Source organism: Halichoerus grypus, chromosome 9, assembly GCF_964656455.1.
Source record: "Halichoerus grypus chromosome 9, mHalGry1.hap1.1, whole genome shotgun sequence".
Taxonomy (NCBI): domain Eukaryota; kingdom Metazoa; phylum Chordata; class Mammalia; order Carnivora; family Phocidae; genus Halichoerus; species Halichoerus grypus.
The window spans coordinates 118,056,964-118,077,029 of NC_135720.1; the positions used below are offsets into that span (position 1 = coordinate 118,056,964).

A 20,066-nucleotide genomic window follows, 5' to 3' on the forward strand; every position below is an offset into this window, starting at 1 on the left:
CAAGTGACCTTTTTTAAGAAAAAAAAAATACATATGTGGTTGTGATGCCTATGTGTTCTTCTGTTTTAGGGTGGGGTATTGGAAGGGGAGGGGTGACTCGTTCTGGAAGAAATAATCCTAGTTCAAGCTGTTTTCATTTAAATTCATATTATGCAAGAGCAGGTAGTATACTTTTTATTTTAAATTTATCTATTTTCCTTAGCCATTAGAGCTGCCGGCTTTCAGATAGTGTAAAAGAAATGAGGACATGGAATAGTAAGTGATTCCATTAAATGTTATAGTACCAGAGAACCATAGGTGGTGAAGAAACCTCAGTTCACTTCTCCAGATCGGTGAACTCATACTTCCTTCTGTTGTTTCGGCTGTTTTTTTCTTTTTTTTTAAGGTGTTATAATTTGTGTTACAACATGATTTTGTTGGAAACAATAACAACAGCGCATCATTTTTTTGGAGATTAACAGTTCCTTTGAACATGGCTACTCCGTTTCTTCATCCATCAATAATAGTTTATATTTAAAATATAGCCAAGCTATGGCCAAGATAATAAGTTAAATGCAAACTGGTCATGATTGACTTCCTCTTTAAATCACAAGATGAGGCTTGAGGCTTCCTTTATTTTAATAAATTACATAGATGTCCTTCCCACCCTCACCCTCCAGGCCTGACTTACTACTTTATGTTTCATTTAATGGAACACATTGCCATGTATGAACATGGCCCTTAAATCTGTTCACATTTAACTTCTGTTTAGCTGCAAGACCTTCATGTGTTAGAAATTAAAAGAGCTCTAGTCTTTATTTGTCCAACCTCCTCCAGGTTACATGTGGGAAACAAAGGGCTAGAAGGTAAAGTAGGTGGGACTGTAACCCTGTAAAAAGAGATACTGTTTGTGTAAAAACCTTAGAGCTGTAGGAAAACTGCGTTTCCCTCATCAGTATTCCTTTTTATCCCCTCATATTTCAGTCTATAAGGACAAATTCTGCCTTGAAAAAAAAAAAGGAGAAATTCTGTGCCTTTTCTTCAGAGACAGCTTTTACTTAGCGGCATCCTGTTGTAGTCTTTGAATGCTATATGATAATAAGTACTTTTCTTTGATTTCATATTCATTAAGAGTTAGACCATCATTTTATAGCATAATTTAGGTTAATGTTGCCCCTCTTATTTTGTTCATTTTTGAGTTCATAAATAATTCATGGATACATTCTTATAAAAAAATTAAAACAGTACCTCTCTGATTGCACAAGTGGGGAAAACTCAGGCACCAAAAGTTATTTGAACTCATATGCTCACATTAAGTTACTGGGATAGAAGAGGTTTGCCAGGGTCCCAGAAGTTTCAGAACTTTGTTTAGCCCTCTGCCTATGCATAAAGGCACTCTTCTGTCTTAAATTCTTTTTTTAGGACTTTATTTATTTGAGATAGAGAGAGAGAGCACAGCAGGGGGAGCAGTGGAGGGAGAGGGAGAAGCAGGCTCCCTGCTGAGCAGGGAGCCTGACGTGGGGCTCAATCCCAGGACTTCGTGGGGCTCGATCCCAGGACTCCGGGACCATGACCCGAGTTGAAGGCAGATGCTTAATGGACTGAGCCACCCAGGCGCCCTCTGTCTTAAATTTTAAATTCAGTTCCAGAAGTCACGATCTCACCCAGCCTGAGATGAGTCAGGGAAAATGTTTGGAGTTGGAGGGAATTGAAGGATGGATTTTATTCTTCAGCAGTTCTGTGTTATGCTGGCCTTGATCATTAGGGGGAAGTAGAGCAGGGATGAAGGTGAGAGGGCAGATTGTGTGCAGAGCCAAGCAACTGCATTAGCTGAACCCCAACCTGATAAGGGGCCCTAATAAAAGGTGGAAGGATAAGGGACGCTGGGACCTCCTTCATGTTCCGAGATCTTCAAAGCTCCACACATGTTTATTGAATGGCCCCTAACTTACTCTGGGCAGCACTAGTCTGGGGCTGGGCTGGGAGCGGCAAGGTTGTTATTGTTTAAAATTGAAGGGTTTCAGTGCTACTGATTCCATGCAGGAGTTCTCCAAGCCCTGCTGCCATGTAGCTATATATTGGTCACTACACTGTAGGTACTTCTTTGGTTCATTTCCAACAAATATCTGAATGGGTTTAAAAGCACTGGGTGCTTAGCATCAAGTATCCAACACTTTTATAATCATTAGGTGTGCTCTTATTGTGTTGGAGGCTGAATGAGAGAGGGGTCATATTGTGCAATGTGGTTTCTAGAACAGAGGTCATAGGTCAAGGGCTTCGTGAAGATTCTAAAAGGATAGACTGTTGAACAGTGTGCCTGGGATGTGATGCTTTTCAAAAAAATAAAGAAGGTCAGAGAATTTAGCACACCATAGGCTCCTCCAGAAGATTCACAGATTTATTGACAGAATAAAAGCTTTCAAGTTCTGCATTGAAGACATACATTTATCAATCTTTCTAAATAGGGAACCAGTTTGTGTGTGTGCCTGCTTACATAACGCACTACCTATTAACATCCCATGGGACTATATTCTGCTGAATACAGTCATGGACATTCAGATTAAGAAGGACTCAGGAAAGGGGTCTGCTATCCCTCAAAGTCCAGGGTGAGCCTCCGGGGTGAGCACTTGTTCAGAGGGATGCTTATATAACTAGTAAGCTAAGGCAACTGTGGTCAAGGAAAGGGTGCCAAACCTGATCTTATTACCAAATGAGGCTGCCTTAGTATAGATTATTGTGAGAACCTAGTATTTATAGAATGGAAGATTGCACAGTTTTTGTACCTGTTGCATCCTCTGTGGTCATAATGACTTGTAACCTGTTGTAACACCTGACCAATGACAATACTATAAAGTGCACTTGCCATGAAAAGCTTCATGGATATGCTGAATACATCTTTAGTTATTATGCATTTATTGATTTTACTTTGGGAGGGACTTTTAAGGAACTCGTGACTTGGTTGACTTCAGTTAGATTAGATGTGATTCTCTACTATTTGGGTACTTTTTAGATAGGTCTCCCAACATAGTGTTAGCAGGGTTTTGTACCCTTTCTAGCAACCCTATAGGCAGAAAGAAATGCAAGAATTAAAGGTACTGTTCTCAGGCCTTTGCAGTGGCGGGGACTCACCTTGCCTCTGGTCATCTAGTGAAGCCAGGTGATATTTGGTGCTTCCTTGGTGGATGAGACAAGATTTGTTTATCCTTTGAACCATGGGGCAAGGTGGTAAGCCAAGAGAAGGAGGTCCAAAGCCCCAATTCCTGTTTCTCCAGAAGAGTATCTGAGGAGTAGATCTTCCAAAGTGAAGATTCTTAGAAACAGTAGAAACTTGGGGGCCTTTATATTCACTTGAGTGAGCCCTAAACTAATATCTAAGATTCTGAAGAGCTCTGATGGCCTTTCCTACTGCTCTGTGTTTGACATAGACATCCCAGCCGAACAGAGTCCCAGGGATCACTTACCTTGATTCTCTCACTGTGTAGACAAAGAAGCTGAAGTTCCGAGACATAAAGGGACTTGCCCACAATTCCATAGTTGGTCCGGGTAGCTTGGGAGGAACCTGGGTCTTCTTTCCCAGGCCAGAGATTTCCCCAGAGTGCCTTACTGTCTTGGTCCTCTCCTTGCATGACTGATGCTTATGAGTCTGCCAGTAGGTATTGCAACATCGGCTTTGGAAAGGGTTATACTATTTGTGTCCTTATTGGCAATGTATGAAAGTTCCTGTTTTCCCGTACTATCTCCTGCACAGAATTTTATTCTTCATCACTATTAATTAGCAAAATTTTTGTTTTGTTTTATTTGCTGTGAATGCCATCCTCACACTGTTGAGTCTCTTGTCCAGACAGTTTATCCCTTTGAAGACAGGGAGTGATTGATTGATTGACTGATTGGTTGAGCTCCTGCTACGTGCCAGGCCCTGGGACAGATGGTGGAGATAACAGAAGTGAAGCAATCCCAGTATTTGCCCTGATGAAGGCCTTAGAGTATAAACAAGATATATATTATGGATATTTAATAAATACTACTAATAATTAAGTCCAGTGAAGGAAGAGTTCTGGCTCCAGGATAGGCCCCCAGTGCTAGGAGACAAGTAGGAACAGAGGCTGTGGAAGCTCAGAGAACAAGGTCCCTCTGCCACATGAATCTGGAGGCATTTGATGGGGTTTTTGGAAGTGACTGGGAATTTGAAAAATCTGGTCAGTGGCAGTCCAGCCAGGAGGAAGCTGGTAATGCCAAGACCTGACTTCTGGTAGAGCTCTGACCCCGTGACAGCCACACCAATCACTTTCAATCCTCCAAAAAGTCAGAGCCCATCAAGGCAGATGGCATTGTCCTGGTTCCTTCATAGCAGAATCAGACCTGGTGATGTGCTCACATCACCTCCGACAAGTGGCAGGGCCAGGGGAAAAAAAATTAATTGCCACATTTATTAATTTCAAATAGGAATTAAGTCCAGACCCATAATTAAAATATTTAAGGGGAAAAAAGCCTTGTCTGTTTCTATGTTTAGGACTTGGTTGGGGGGTTGCTTGCTTTTGCTGGGGTGTTTCCTTATTTGTGACTTGTGTCTTCAATGCCTGCTGACGGCTCCAGATATGTAGGATGGTGAAAACTCGTGTCACAAAGACGGGCCTTTTCATATCAGGAACCCCATATTGTTTATAGGTGCTGAGGAAGTAATGTTGAGCAATGAAAGATTTCTCCCTTCCCCTGAAAAAAGAAACAGAACTCTATCTTTCTAATGTAAAATTTTCAGAGTTTGTTTCATTTTTCATTCTGTGTATTTAACCAGAGCACCTGCAGGAAACAAAACTATTTTTTGCTATCAACAAAAATGCTTTAAAAAGTATTCTTATTCCTTCACTGGACTAATTCTCCAAATAGTTTTAATTTTTAAATGATGTGTATTTTAGGATTAAATAGAAAAACAGTAGTTTATATGCATATATTCAAACCAGGGTATTGTATGTATACCAGGTAGGTTTTTGAGCTTGAGTTCAGCTTGGATATGTATTCTTTCCATTTTAAGTTGTGACTTTTATACTTTGAAGCACCGAAGTTTTTTTTTTTTTTTCAAAGAAAAGTCATAGAAGGCACTTATTCCTGGTGGTTCTGTTTTATATTTCCTTTAACACTAAAGACATTTTTTTTGAGGTGCCCAGGCTCCCAATTTAATTTTGTTAGTTTTGTTTATAGTTGGGCATGTCTTTTGGTTCTAATACTTATTGTTATCTACATGTCTGTACTGCTGTCTTCATTACCCACTTATTAGAAAACTCTCACCAAGGTGGGATGTTCAGTCTACTTGGGCAGCGGTGCTGGGAGACTGAGAGGCTCCTTGGCACACCTTGGTCATCTGCTATTATGTCTGTCTGGTGACCCACCCCATTTCACTACCTCAAAAGTTTAGCTGGTTTCCCAAGTGTAAAGCAAACTAGAACCAAGGTGTTAAATGGCATTTAAAGTTTAACAAACTATGCTTCTATGTGTTTTTTTCTCTTCCACCCTCTTGCCTGCCCAAGCCCTACCCTTCCTCACAGCTTGGCCCTCACTCTCCTTCTTCTGAGAAGGACACTCCCAGTGCCCTCCAACCTCAGGACTTCTTCCCTTTTCTCTATAATATTTGTAGTTCGTACTCTTAACTGGGTTGTGAATTGTCTGCACTCCGACAGCTTCTATAGTCTACTGAATGGCTATTTAACCACTGTTTGATAAACTAGCTCTTCACTGCCTGTGTCCAAGCTCCTCAGCTGGCCTCAGGCCCACTTCAGGCAGGTGCCACTTTGGGATTTCTTTGGTCTTCCCCAGCACTCAGCCTGGGTCTGCACACAGGGGCCCCCCTGCAGATGCTTACTGATGAACTGAGAGCCACATGCATTTTCAGCTCCATTCCAAAGTGAGAAATCATGTCTTTGGTCATTTGTGGCTCATTGAGGGGTGTGAAAGAAGAGCTGCACCAAGAATGATTTAGCCATGAGTAATAAGTGAAGCCAGAGGATCTGGTTAATGCAATGCAGCCTCATTTATGTGGGTTGTTTGTTCTGTTCCTCACTTGTCAGTAAGTGTTAGCAAATGTAGATGTACTGTCTTATGGAGCTCTTGTGGACTCTAGTTCAGAATTACCTCTTGCTGAGTTATAACCAAGAATCCCCTGTGACACTTCTGTGACTTTCTGATTGATTTCTTAAGGATCCTTTAGCTACCTTTGGTTTGCATTAGAAGCTTGGTCCTACAAGGAGGAAAGTACATCTAAAACGCAGTGAATGATCAGTTGAAAGGTTTGCTACAGCCAAGGCAGCATGCTTGAAGTGCAGGCAGAAATGGTTGAGGCATTGTTTCAGATTTCAAGGAGCTTATAGCCAGATCATGAACATTTAAGGTACAGGGGCTTGTGTTCTGGCTCAGGAGGAAGATCCTTATTGCCTGTGGTCCTCCTTTGGCAGCCACACAGGCAGACTTGCATGGTGTCACCCCCCAGCTTTGGTGCCCGTGTCAGTCCTCAGCTCTCAGGACCCAAGGGCCCTCCCTGCTCATGACCTTCAAGTCACAGGAGCTATAGGCCACATTTCCCATGACATATTTCCCCTAGGAGGATAGATAATTGATGAAAGTCACACATTTCATCTTGTACCCACAGAGGTATGGGCAACGATGTTCACTACAACTCTGTTTGTAATGGCAAAAAATTGGAGCCAGCCTACACATTCAGCAGAAGGGTAGTGCTCAATTAGGATACGTCCATATTAAGAAATACCCTGCAGCAATTCAAAAAGAAGAGGAAGGTTTATATGTATGCATGGGGAAACGTTAATTCTTAAGCAAAAGAAGCAAGTTGTAGAATAATATCCACAATATGGTCCCATTTATGTAAAACTAAATATTAGTTATATATTTCTGTGGGTACATATATATGCATGTAAATGCACAGGTAAGGGTCTAGAAGGGCCATACTAGATTCCTCAGAATGGTGAAGTGGAATAGGATGGGAGAAGAGGGTAGGAAGGACGAGTTTCACTTTTGTCTTTATTTTTATTTATTTTTCACAATGGGAGTATCTTCATAATTTCTCTTTGAATGAAGAGAGGTAGGGAAGGAAGGTAGGCAGGTGGGTGACCATACTCTTGGTGTCTGTAGTAGTGACTAGTAGATTCCATTTGGTGTTCAGGTTTGGCCAGAATGGGTTCTGTGGTAACAGTGTTCCCTGTGTATTCATATGTGCATGTTTGACATTACACATGCTGCATCCTTGTCGTCCATGATCAGGGGTATAAACCATTCATTTCAATCATCTTAATCTTAAAAGGGAGAAGATAGCCCAAAACAAACCTTTCAACCGTATAGATTTTATTTTCAGTTATCCTCTACTTGATTGTTTCACTTAAATGAGTTTATGTCCTTTTTTAAGATTCCCAGATTCCCTAGTGCTGCAGCTTGAAGCATTCGGCAAGATTTCCTACTTGGACTGGCCATTGTATCCATTGTAGATGATTTTAGTTATTATATTGACATTGTAAAAAACATCACACTCTTGAGGTCCAGGGCCTTTGAAAACAAATCATTGTTTGACCATTGTTTTCAGATTGACAGTTGTTTCCAGTGAACCCCAGTTGTTTTCACCTCTCTAAGAAAGTCTCTTTGATGCCACCCAAGTGTCAATGGTACCTACCATACCAAAGACTTGCAGCAGCTTTCATGTATTGAGGTAAATTTGTTTGAAGCCAACCCCAGACTTAAATAGAAATGACTCAAATAGAAATGATTATGGTAGGTATCGAAAACTGTCTAGTAATTGTTCTTTCTTGAATCAAGCTGTATCTGAGTTCCGTGTGTGTGGGCAGTCAAGTGCATTAGACAGCTCCATCTGGCTGCTGACCCTTCTGTGACAAGCTCATTTGCAAATGGAGTTCTAAAACCAGAATTCCAGCATGAATGGACTAAAAGGGACTTGAAATATTCTAGTACTTCATTGGTTCTAGGGAGGAAACAGTGCTTTTTGTTTCTAAATGAAAGAGACCTATGTTAACCTTTCTTTTCTCTGGCTTTCTAGAACACCCTGCTTTTCAGGTGTGGACCTTCTCTTTAGTACTCAAGCTTACTGACCAGCCTCGCCACATAACTGAAGACTTTTACAAAACACTCCTGCTAAACTTTTCTCTAAGTCAGGTCCCAGGTTTTTTTTGTTTTTTTTTTTAACATTTCCTGCTGAGTGCCCCGTCTTGTCCATCTTGCCCTGACTCCCCTGTGTGATCAAGTACTGAGCACATTGTGTGCTGAGTGCTGTGTTTCTGAAGTGGGCTTGCCTTGTTTGCATCCCTCCTTTTCCTCAATGGGAAATACACCAGTGGCAAGATCTCCCGGTATCTCCAAACCAATATCTCAGGAAAAGCATGTAGCACATGGTCTCCCATCTGCGCTTCAGCTGGAGTGATAGTATGCATTGATACAACTATGTAAATTGCCCATAAATGCTGAAGCACAGGGTAGAAGCTCTGTCTATATGAGATTTTCACCCTCATGGACTGGGAAATTTGGGGGAGAATTTGTAAAGAGGGGTGTTTAGGCAGCCTTGCAGGACTAGTATGGTTTGGTTCAGTGGGGAGATATGTCTTGACTAGGAGCAGCCCTTCCGGGCTGGTCAGGAAGGGGGAAATAAGCCCTGGAGCAATAGAAGATGTGTGGAAGTCGGCTGATTATAGAGTGGAGAAGGTGGTCAGCATGGTGGGGGTAAGGGTGGGGCCATATTCAGTTCTCCTTTTGGCTAAATTAGGAGTTATTCCTTCAGATTCAGCAGATGTTTACTTACCTTGTAGCAAGGATTGGGGATAAAATACAAAGAGAAGTAAGATGGGCCCCAGTATTTAGAAGAGACAGGCACAGAAATACCTTTAGGGGCACCCCAGGGCACAGAGGGGTTGGAGAGAAGAAGCTCTGGTGCAGATATAATGCACTTCTGCAGTTCTTTGGCCATCGGCCCTTAACAAGAAGCTCTTAGGCATGACTGTGCTGGGTGCTATGAGCACTAGAAGGGGGAGAGTAAGTGACATAGGAGCAAAATCTGGAAAGCTTTAATAGGGACCCAGTTTTGCTAAGGAGTTTAAAAGGAAAGAGCAGCTTAGTTTGGAAGAAACAATCAAAGTGAGCATCCTGGGGGAAATATGTTTCTGGTTCCAGGTTAGGACAGCACAGCGTGTGGCTGGCAGACCATCGAGATGGTGATGATGATGCTCAGGCATCATGGTGGTCGTGGCAGAGGACATCTAGCCCAAGGAGACTGAACAGGTTTCAGACTCCTTGGGTGAAGGGCCTTTGGGTCTGCAGTCAGAGTTGGAATGAGAAGTTAAAAGTGGTTGGTTGGTTGGTTGGTTGGTTGGTTGGTTGGTTGGTTGGTTAAGACCCAAAGCAGGGTATAATGGTTCTATAGGTGCTGTTGTTTTTAGCCATAAGAAAAAGAATGATTTAAATGTAGCTTGGTTTACTGAAGACTGGTCTAAGCAAATTTGCCATTTTCAGGTGCCCCTAATAATTCATCGCTGGTAGGCACTGCAGGTGGACCTTGTGCCCGCCACAGCTGCAAGGGAAGTGATCCAAACTGACTTTAAAAGGCCGAGAGTCAAGCAGCGGCACCTCGCTCGTGTCATCATTTCAGTGCTGGCTGAGTGCTCAGGTCAGGCCATCCTGCTCTTTGAAGGGCCCCCCTCTCTGTGGTCTGACTCCTGAGATGTTTTGCAGACCTCTGTGTGTGTGCTGGGGCAGAGGATGCTGTCAGACCCTGGGTTTGAATTGAGAAATTATTTCTCCTTTCAGTTACCACCACAGTTAGTACAGATGTTGAGTTTCAACATTCAGTACTGAGCAGCGGCATCTTCAGCTAGCTCTTACCCTCTTTTCTAATGGGAAGACAAATGAAATACATGGTGAAAGTTTGAGCTAGTCAAGCCATACCTGTGTACGGCACTGGTGAGGGAAAAGAAGTAGATGCACCTAAAATCTGAATAAGAGCTTCCTTCTCTGGAGGGCCAATACAGACATGCTTGTTTGCTTCTCAGATTTTTCCCCAGTGGAAGGGAGACAATCCATAAGATTCCCTTGGTGAGAAGCACAGCCAGTTGCCAAAGAAGGGAAAGAACATGTGGGAAAGCTGCCTTTGGGTTGTCCTTTTATTCTTTAAATGGTTGCAAAGAGATAGTTTTTCTGATATTCTGTGATCATGGAGAAGGTATCTCAGGCAAACAGAGCTGAGTCCAGATCTTGAATTGGGCCTTCTGGTCATGGAAACTATTCCTAGGCACAGTAGTATAGAGATCATTTCAGAGTGTACTGGTTTTTAAAGCCAGTTGGGGCTTAGCAATGGTGGAACTGGTCCAAAATGACTTTCCCTATTTAATGAAATACCTTGTCAAGGAGACCAGCCCCATAGCACCCAAGCAGAAGGCAATTCCAAATCTACTGTAAATGATTAATTTAAACTGCATTATAGAATGCTCCAATACTATGCCCTAAAGAACAAAAATGATCTTGTAGCTAACAAAGTCAGAATAACATTTCCAAGTATTTTTTTTTTTTAATGTTCCTTTAAACTGAGGGTAGCCACCTTTTCTCATGGAAACCTCTCTTGCCGTTGCTCCTGCATGCGTGGTGGCAATGTGGTTGAATAGTCTCAACCAGTCATCTTGAGGTCCTGCTGACCCCAGTGAGGGAGGGACCTCTGGCCTCCTTGGTAGCCAGTGCTCACTCACTCCCTGTGAGTCCTACACGGGCTCTAACGAAGGTGGCCTGGGACTTCCTTCTATGCCCAGTGCAAGAGGATGCAGCTGTCAAAATAAAAATAGACCATCAAATTGCTTTCAATGGCAGCAGTGGGGGAGGGAAGATTTGGTGACGTGCTGCCCTTTCAAAGGCAGGCCATGGAATGTTGACCAGCCAATCCTTAATATGCAAGGAAATGCACTCCCCCATTATGTTTGGGAAGTAGGACACCCCTTCTGTACATGAATGTACCATGAAACATAGAAATTTAATGCCATCTCTAATAATCCACATTTACCTGCGTTCTAGGTGCTTATGTTCAGGAGAAATGGGAGAGTTACTGTTCTCTGCTCCACTCTTCTCTACCCTCCCAGCCCATGGCTCATTCTCACTGCTCTGAGCAACATGGCCCTTCTGTGGCTCATGTGCTGACCTTACCATGTGTAGCCTTTGCATGTCATAAGCATTAGCCCTACCCATGTACAACTGGCCAGTTCTCCAAGGCAGGACCCTGCTCTGGGTCAGTGTTTGTTTCATTCTTGAAACCATTTCTAGGTCTGATCCCACATAGAGGAGGTGATATTAGGCCTGAGGGATTATGAATGCTCTTTAGAAAAAGCTTCTTAGCTTTTTCAAAGCTGCAGATTACATCCAAGACTGAAGACAGGGGGCAATCTTCAAAGTTGATAACTCACCTTTCAGTGAATTTATCATTCTGTCATAAGTGAGAGAGTCTGAGAACTCATTTGCTTAATAATCTGCAAAAGAGGAGACAAATGACGTTCGAAACAATACTGTGTTCCTGCCTGAGTAGGGAGATGCATTTAAGAAGGGAAATAGTCACCTTCTTGCTGAAAAGGTGAGGATGACTCAGGCAGATGTGCTCATCCAGGTCTGGAAGACAAACTGAAGTGTGAGTGTGGCTGTCTCCACTGGTTCTTGTGAGCCGTCTGCTGTCCGCATTCTGCCGCCTGGTCTGTGCGATGCTGTATTGCTCCTAACCCAAGGATGCCATCAAGGGAGAGATGACTGACAACAAACTTGCCTTTTCCATTTATTGAGCACCTTCCAGCTGCACTTAGTGTGTTTCACATATTCCATCTAATTTCTTTGTTAAAAATGCCCTATATTCGAGGAAAATTTCTCTGTCCCTTTCTTTTGCAGAGTAAGGAAGAGAACTGAGCACAACTAATGATTTAGAATACTGCAATTCTAAGAAGGTGGTGTGCTCTATCAGATATCATTTAAATGTAGAAGAAACATGTGATATGCAAACAGACCTGAAGCCATCAAAATGACTCTGAAATGTCACTGTCTAGACTGGGCTCAGCACACTTTTTTCTTTTTCTTTTTTATCAAGGGACAGATAGTAAATATTTTGAGCTTTGTGGGCCCTAAGTTTCCTGTAACATACACTACTTCTCTCCTGTCGCATGAAAGGAGCTGTAGACAATACATAGATGAACAGGTGTGACTGTGTCCCAATAAACAGGGGCCTTTTTGCCAACTCTGCTGGCATCTTCCAGGAGTCTGTGTGCCAGCCATGGGGTGTGGTGTCAGGGCATTTAGAACGGAGCCGGAGCCAGCCTGAGGCAGAAGGAGATGATGTCAGGGAAGGCTCTGTGCATAGGGCTGGTGGGTTACATCAGGGGCGGTTCCACTAAGGAAGTGCCCCTGGGAGGAGTCCTGAAAGAGAAGGGTATTCCAGAGGGGAAACAAACAAACACTGGGGAGAAGAAGGAACTCTGGGGAGGAGTGGGCAGGAAAGTACAGAACATTTGGAGAGATTCTCAGGCAGCCTAGGTACCTGGAGTATGGTGAGCTGGGGGAGGTGAGCTTAGGAGGTAAGTTGTAGACAGTACTGAAGGATTTTGAAGAAGATCTTTACTTTGCAGACAGGTTGGATCCACTGAATATGTTTTAGCAGCTGAGGCAAATTTACCTTTGTATCTTTTATGTATGGTAGCTGTAGAATGCTCCTGAAGTATCTATTGCTGATTTCTCCTGATTTCTAAGCATCAGTTTTCAACCATGGTAATATTTTGGTATGGTCATTTATCATTAACATTCATTAAGTAATATTGTAGAATTACTTGGTTTGGAGAGATTGCTGAAACTGGCCCTGTTTTCATGAGTCACACTGAATATATCAGCGGTCCTCAGACACAACTGAAATCACAGAAGAGGCTTTCAGTGGTGAGTTGGAGCTGGCGTGAATCTCCCTCACCACCTCCCCATAACCCACCCATGTTGGCTCAAGGAAATTCAATGTGCTGACTATGCCCACTTTAGCCTTTCATTGAAATAGCTTGAGCAAAAATAAGCATTTGGGTCCTCATCTGTTGATCTGACAAGTCAAATGTATGTCGTTTTTTGACTAACCTGAAAGAAGCCAACAGGTGTTGGAGGTTTCTCATTTGCATTTTTTCTCGCAAAATCAAACCAAAGGCTAAATCTTGTCTCTCCACTCCGACCTTCCCACCCCTCCCCACCCCATCAAGTACCACAGAGTTCTTGGAAGTTGTTATTTGTAGTAGTGTTTCCTAAATTTAGCTGGTGCAGGAAGAATCAGTGGCAAATGGGTGCCTGAAGAAAATGCATCTTCAGTTTATAGCCTAGACTCAAAACATATATTATGTAGCACAACTAAAGGACTGTATTTATCTTCTGTGGTGATTTTCTACAGTATTCCTATGAGATTTCTGTTATGGTACAAACAAAAAGGGAGATGGTCAAGAATCTCACCGCCTAGACCTTACCTGTTTTTTTGTTTTTGTTTTTTAGATTTTATTTATTCATTTGAGAGAGAGAGAGAGAGAGAGTGATTAAGAGAACGGGTGGGAGGAGGGCCAGAAGGAGAAGCAGACTCCCCTCGGAGAGGGAGCCTGACGCAGGACTCAACCCCAGGACCCCAGGATCATGACCTGAGCTGAAGGCAGGCGCTTAACTGACTGAGCCACCCAGGTGCCCTGTTTTTGTTTTTTTATGCCTACTTCTAGTTCTTAGTCCACAGACATACATAAGTTTTTCCAGATGTAATCTTTCCGCAGATACAATTTCGTATTCTACTTTTTCCTCTTAAAAGTGTTATTGGCTATGTGAAAATTCTTAAATTGAGGAGAAATAATGATCAAAATCCATGGGCCAGGTCCTAGGTTTGGCATCCATGTATACAGCCTAGGTGGAGATCTTCCTATGCTTTCTCTGGAGTAAGACACTCTATGAAGAGGTGACTTTAAAAGCAGAGTAAAGCTGTCAAACCTTGCATGTACATCTGAAAGCAATTTCAAGTCAGCAGTTGCCATCTTTTGGGTGTATGACCTTCAGGAGTGTGGTGAGACTAATTTTTTCAGGTTACCTGCCTTTAGGTTTATATGAAAGTGCAGAAGTAGTCAAATTCATAGAGACAGAAAGTAGAATTGGGGGTTACCAGGGTTAATGGGAGTTAGTGTTTAATGGGTACAGAGTTTACATTTGGAAACTAGAAAAAGTTCTAGAGATGAATGGTGGTGATGAGAATGTGAATATACATGATGCCACTGAACTGCATACTTAAAAATGGTTAAAGTGGCAAATTTTATGTTATATATATTTTACTACAATCATAAAGTACAAAGTGATTGTCTCAAGTGGGAGAGACTTTTGTTTTTTGTAGTGGTGTATAAACTGATCAAGTGTGGGACAGTCTAAACTTAATTCTTTTTAAATTTCGTTTCTTTTTTGGAGTCAGATTTTTTGATAATTTGGTGAATTAGGTCTAAATGAGGTCCCCAACTTACTTTGCTCAATTCATTAATGGGCGTTAGATAATCAGTGTTAATAGAGTTCCGTGTGTAGGAATTGCAGAGTCCAATTCAGTGTACCACCCGGATACCTCGTAAATGTGATTGTCAAAGAAAAAATGTCATCTCTTTCAGAGGGCTCCTCCTTTGTACACCCATATTGCTATTGATATTTGGATGGGATAAGATGAGAAACCAAGATCCAAGATCAGGTCGTTTTTATTAGCAGCTAAAATGATTTTTCCATTACATGGATTTCCTGATTCTGGCCTCTTAGTGAACTCCATCTCCTACTTAATGTCTCCTCTTAGGTTGTGAATAAGTCCTTGTAGGAAATAGTTACATTCTATAACTGGTTTTATTAGCTTTCCTGAGAGAGAGAAAACAGATTCTGAAGGGCTTGATCTTTCTTTTCTTTAGAAAAGTAGGATGTCACCTAGGTTCTTCAGAAGCCTCTTACTTATGTTTCAGGAAGAAAAGAACAGTGAATTTTAGAAATTGTACTTGAAACAAGCGAGAGTTTGATCTCTTTACTAGTCCTGAAATCAGAATCTTGCCCCTGCTTTTCAAGTACTTGCCTATGTATCGTTTTAAGTGTAATCTTTAGTTTCAGCCCCAAAGAAAGGCAAAAACCTTACTTTTGGTGGTTACTGTGCTTGTTGAAACAGAAAACAGAAAAATATTAGAACTTTTGAGAATATGGACTTAGAAAGCCTTAAACTTTGTTCAAGAAGAATCTCTGGAATACTTTCTAAACTTTCTTCTCAATTGATGTCTGTTGTCTCTTTCAAAACCTAACACAAAAACTTCACCCCAAAAACTTTCTTGGGATGATCCCATTGAAGTCTGACTTCTTTCCTGTACTTTCCCAATGTTTTTCCACACTATGTAATACTAATTGATGTGTTGCTTGTTATTATGAATATTCAGTGTATATGTAGTCAGTGTAAATATGAGGCTTTTTCTTAATTCTTTGCCTTTTTCCTCCATCTGGTCCCCACCTTATCAGTATTAATAGCATTCTCAGGATGTATTAGGCCATTCAAAATGCCATGTAGTCAAAAGAAATTTCCTGCTCTTTCTTTGTCCCTCCTAGAAATCAAGACAGTCTTAAAGCATAGACTGAGCCCCTTTCCCTTAACTAAACTGGTTTTTGTATTCTTGGGCCAGCTGCCTAAATTGAAAATCTGCAACTTGACACTTATTAGCCCCACAGAAGTTTAATATTAATTGGCTTACCACCAATCACTGTTTTGGAACATCATGGAAAGTATTAAATTTTTATCTATTTAATAATTTTATTTCAAAGATAATTTTAGTTTTATGGGTTTTTTTTTTTTTTAGTTTTAGAGGTAGTATGTAGGAGTAAATATCATATAGCAAATGCTATAGGAATAGAAACGTTGCTGTTATTTTTTTTTAATTCCAATATAGTTAACATATAGTGTTATATTAGTTTTGGTGTACAATATAGTGATTCAGGGATTCTGTACATTACTCAGTGCTCATCATGATAAATGTACTTTTAATCCCCTTCACCTATTTCACCCACCCCCACACCCACCTCCCCTCTGTTATTTCTTATTACTTATGAATTTTTCAGATTGTTCTAGAATTTTGTTCTAGAATAAGATATTTGTTACTTTTTTACTTCCTTTGCCATGCTTTCCATAATTTAGCTTAACACATCTGTCCTGCCCCGTACCTCTGTCTCTACAAACCTCAATATTAAAGAATGGTTTTTTTGGGGGGGGGAATCCATTAATACTAGGATAATTTTAAGTCTCTCCAGCTTGTAGCACTGAGGTCCTTAATACTGTCAGCGCTCTTGCTGCTTTCTGAATTAGTAATTAACTGCCATGAATTGTACACATGTGCAGGCATCTGAAGACTTTTTTCAGGTACTTTATGTTCTGCAGTCTGTGGCCTCCAAGAGAGATACTTTTCGTGCTTTGTTAATGACTAAGCCAAGATAAATAGATATTCTTGGGCGGTGAGCAGCTGAACCTTTTTGACAGTTTTGACTCCTTTCTTTACTGTATTTGCATAGTTTGTTCCCTTCTTATTGTAGATCACGGTGAGCTGATTCTTAACCCAGTCGCATTGGTGTGGACAGTCAGGAGACTGTGTCTGGAGCATGTGCATGCAGTGTGCCCTTCCTATGTCATGGCTAAAAGTTCAGCTCTCTTATTTTTATGGTCCCCAGGCATGGGCACTTTATGATATTTTTCTTCCCTTGTACTATTCCTGTAGTGTGATCGTCGTGATCTTCATGTTAATTGGTTTTCACCTTGTTCAACAGATATTTAGTGTTTACTATGTGCCAAGGAAGGTTATTGTTGTTGTTCTACTTTTGAGAGAACATGATCTTATGTTTTATATTTTCTCTGTCCTTCCTTAACAGTAGGGGATCCCCAAACTTGTGGCTGAGAGCTACTTTGTTCCTCCTTAGAAGCTTCACAGATGGGAAGCTGTAGCTGCCACATGCCCATCCCAGCTAGTGAGGGTGAGGGGCCCAGCATGGCTGAAAGTGGCCTCCTCATCATCTGTGGGCATGGAGGGAGGGATACCCTTTGCCGTGTTCCTGCATCTTGCTCCTGCCTTATGGGGCCAGCAGCCTTTTCTTTTTCTCATCAGGCACCAAAAGGGGGAATGGGACCCCACTCAGGGAACACCTGAAGGAAGTGAAGTGCTTTCCAATCACACTGCCATTGGCATTTATGGTGAATGCTCTTAATAAGCTAGGAGGTATTTAGCCTCCCCTTCTGTTCATTTTCTTCCTTTCCTTCATTTTTTTTTTTTCTTTCCTCCCATCATATGGGCTAGGCTGATTTTAGATCCTGTGAGGATTAAATGGCTGTCAGTCAGCATGTGTGACTGGCAAGCATTTTTATCCTATGTTAGAGGGGATCCACCTCAGCATCCTTGATTGATTGAAGTTGTCCAGGCTGTCAGTCACAGTGGAAGGGAAGGTGGAAACCTTAGAATCCTCCCCATCCTTCTGGAAGGGTTGGTCTGAAAGAGGTTGGAGGAAGTGTGTGGGAGGAAAGAATTTCATAAGCTTCTGAGCCTGATCCATGGCAAACTCTCACTTAAGAGTAAAAGAAAAAAGTAAATGAATCATTCCAATGATGGATTTATGAAATGATCAGTATGTGTATCTATGCCCATAAGCCTGCTTGGCCTTGATGGAGGGAAGTAGTGAAATTACTTATTTTTACAGTATCATTTCCTTTTCCATTTTCCTTCCTTTTAAATCACTGCTTTAATACCTCTCTGGGTTTGGAGGTGCTTTAGAATTTCAGACAACTGCCTTGATATTTCCAGCAGAGCACAGTGCCCACTGTCCAGGAAGAAATGAGGACAGAGACAGGAGGCAATTAGGGATGACAAAGTGAAGGTTAAATGAGGGAGAAACATCTTCTGGCCCATCCCTAAACTTTACCCTCAACATGTTCAAGCCTGTTTGGTCTCATGTGAAGTATTCTCACATGGAGAAGCAGTGGTAAAACTCATCTTCTTCAAGAGCCTTTGTTGGAAGATGTAATGATTGACTGAGAGCTGGAAAAAAAAAATGTATGTGTATATGAATTAAGCAGGATTTTTTTTTTTTTCTGACCTCTCATAATACTAGGAGGCAGGGAGGGGAATTTTATCTCTTGGGTCTTAGTGACAGACAGCTGATTGCACTCTAAACTGGTTTAAGCAGGAAGGTGCTTGTTAAAAGATAGCTGAGAGCCTATGGTCTCCTCAGAAGAGCTGGAGAAACAGGCTTTCAGCTGAAGTTAAAGGAACAATACTTAGACCACATCACACAACTGGTGAGATCTGCTGCCACGTCTGCCCCCAGAACCACCTGCTTCTACTGCCACCTGCACCTGCCAAGCAGGTGCTCTTTACCCATCTGACTCGTCCCGTGTCCTGTTTCCAAATCCACCTCAAGTAGGTGTGTCACATGATGAAACCAGGTCCTGAGTCTACACCCTAATAGCAAAGGAGGTTGAAAAATATAGGTTACATGGATTCTGTATTGGAAAAGTAGAATTCACAATGTCGGGAAGTATCAAAATGTGGAGGTCTAGGAGGGTTTGGGGCAGCCACAAATTTAGATGTTACTTACAAGAGTACATTAGTAAATACAACATAGAAAAGCCTCATGATATGAATTAACAATAAAATTTTAATGATCAACTGCAAAAAATTCAAATAATTCTAGCAGACATTTTATGACTATTTGCTGAGGGACTTGTGGTAGTCTATATATTTCTATATATTTCTCCTATATTTACCCTCTTAGGTGGTTATTTTTTCAGTGTTTGATGTGTTTCTTCGCCTACTTTATTATCCATGACACGGTGGCAGGCAAGATCCTATGCAATTAGGCTATCAAAGGAGGAAGGGTTTAAAAATGGTTCATCTAAGTCCTCACAGAACCATATTCTTTTGCAAAGGTTGCTGAGATTTCTAGATTTTCTATTTTTACATGACATTGAAGACCTTTGGAACTATACTTTAAATCCCTCTGAAGAAGAAACAACCAGTTTTTTTTAAAGATTTAATTAATTAACTAATTAATTAATGTATTTATTTGCGAGAGATAGAGCACAAGCAGGGGGAGGGGCAGAGAGACAAGTAGACTCCCTGCTGAGCAGGGAGCCCAAGGCAGGGCTCAATCTGAGGACCCTGAGACCATGACCTGAGAAGTCAGACACTTAACTGACTGAGCCACCCAGGTGTCCAAAAACAACCAGATTTTTAATAAAATTTAAATTTAGCCTGAGTTTTTATAGCATGAATTTACACAGACATTTTTTTATAGATTTTTATGGAGACCTATATGAACTTTTTTTTTTTTCAAATTGGGCCATTCTTTTTAAAAAATGTAACAGTTTGGTCCACAAACTTTTACTCTTTTGAAAAGCAAGCAAAATAAATCAAAATATTTTGAATGTGTAAAGTTCCTATTAATGCATCAGGGAAATTGTAATTTTTCAATTACTAAAATTTGATATAGAAAACTCTGTAATATAATGTTGTAATTTTTAGTCATCATGTTAAGGTTTTTACTAACAGTGCTTCCTTTTTGGCCACTCAGGATCTTAAGTGAAATAGATTTTTAAAAATGTTGAATGTGTAAACAAGCATCGGAAATGATAGTTTTGGAAACTTGTTGACACTTACTGGGAAGCACTCAATTATTTCACTTTTTTGATAAACCTATCTAAACCTACAAGCTGTTTGCGAGCCAGAGCATGAATATTTGTATGTGTGGTCATGGAAATAACCAGGAACCTTAATTAAAGAGTTTTTCCCTGGTTCCTTGGCAACAAAAGATGAATGAAAAACTTCTCCTTTTTACTTTTTATTTTTTGACCTGAGTAAATAGTTCCTTTAAGTAGTTTTCTCCACTAAGTATCATCTTTTTATTTTATTTTATTTTATTTTATTTTATTTTATTTTTATTATTCTACAGGGGGTTAAATACCTGTGCATTCCAGCAGCGGATTCACCATCTCAGAACCTGTAAGTTGTTTTTTTCCTATATTTTTTGGAGATATT

General features: G+C 41.1%; 1 protein-coding gene across 6 annotated transcripts in view; it reads left to right on the forward strand.

The window, feature by feature from the left end:
• DUSP22 (dual specificity phosphatase 22) overlaps nucleotides 1-20,066 on the forward strand; it is a 109,803-nt gene that overhangs the window by 38,385 nt on the left and 51,352 nt on the right. For all 6 annotated transcript variants that reach the window (XM_036072467.2, XM_078055617.1, XM_078055616.1 and 3 more), the window contains exon 4: nucleotides 19,981-20,030. In XM_036072467.2, the coding sequence (XP_035928360.2) occupies nucleotides 19,981-20,030 (50 nt within the window). The remainder of the gene's footprint in view (nucleotides 1-19,980; nucleotides 20,031-20,066) is intronic.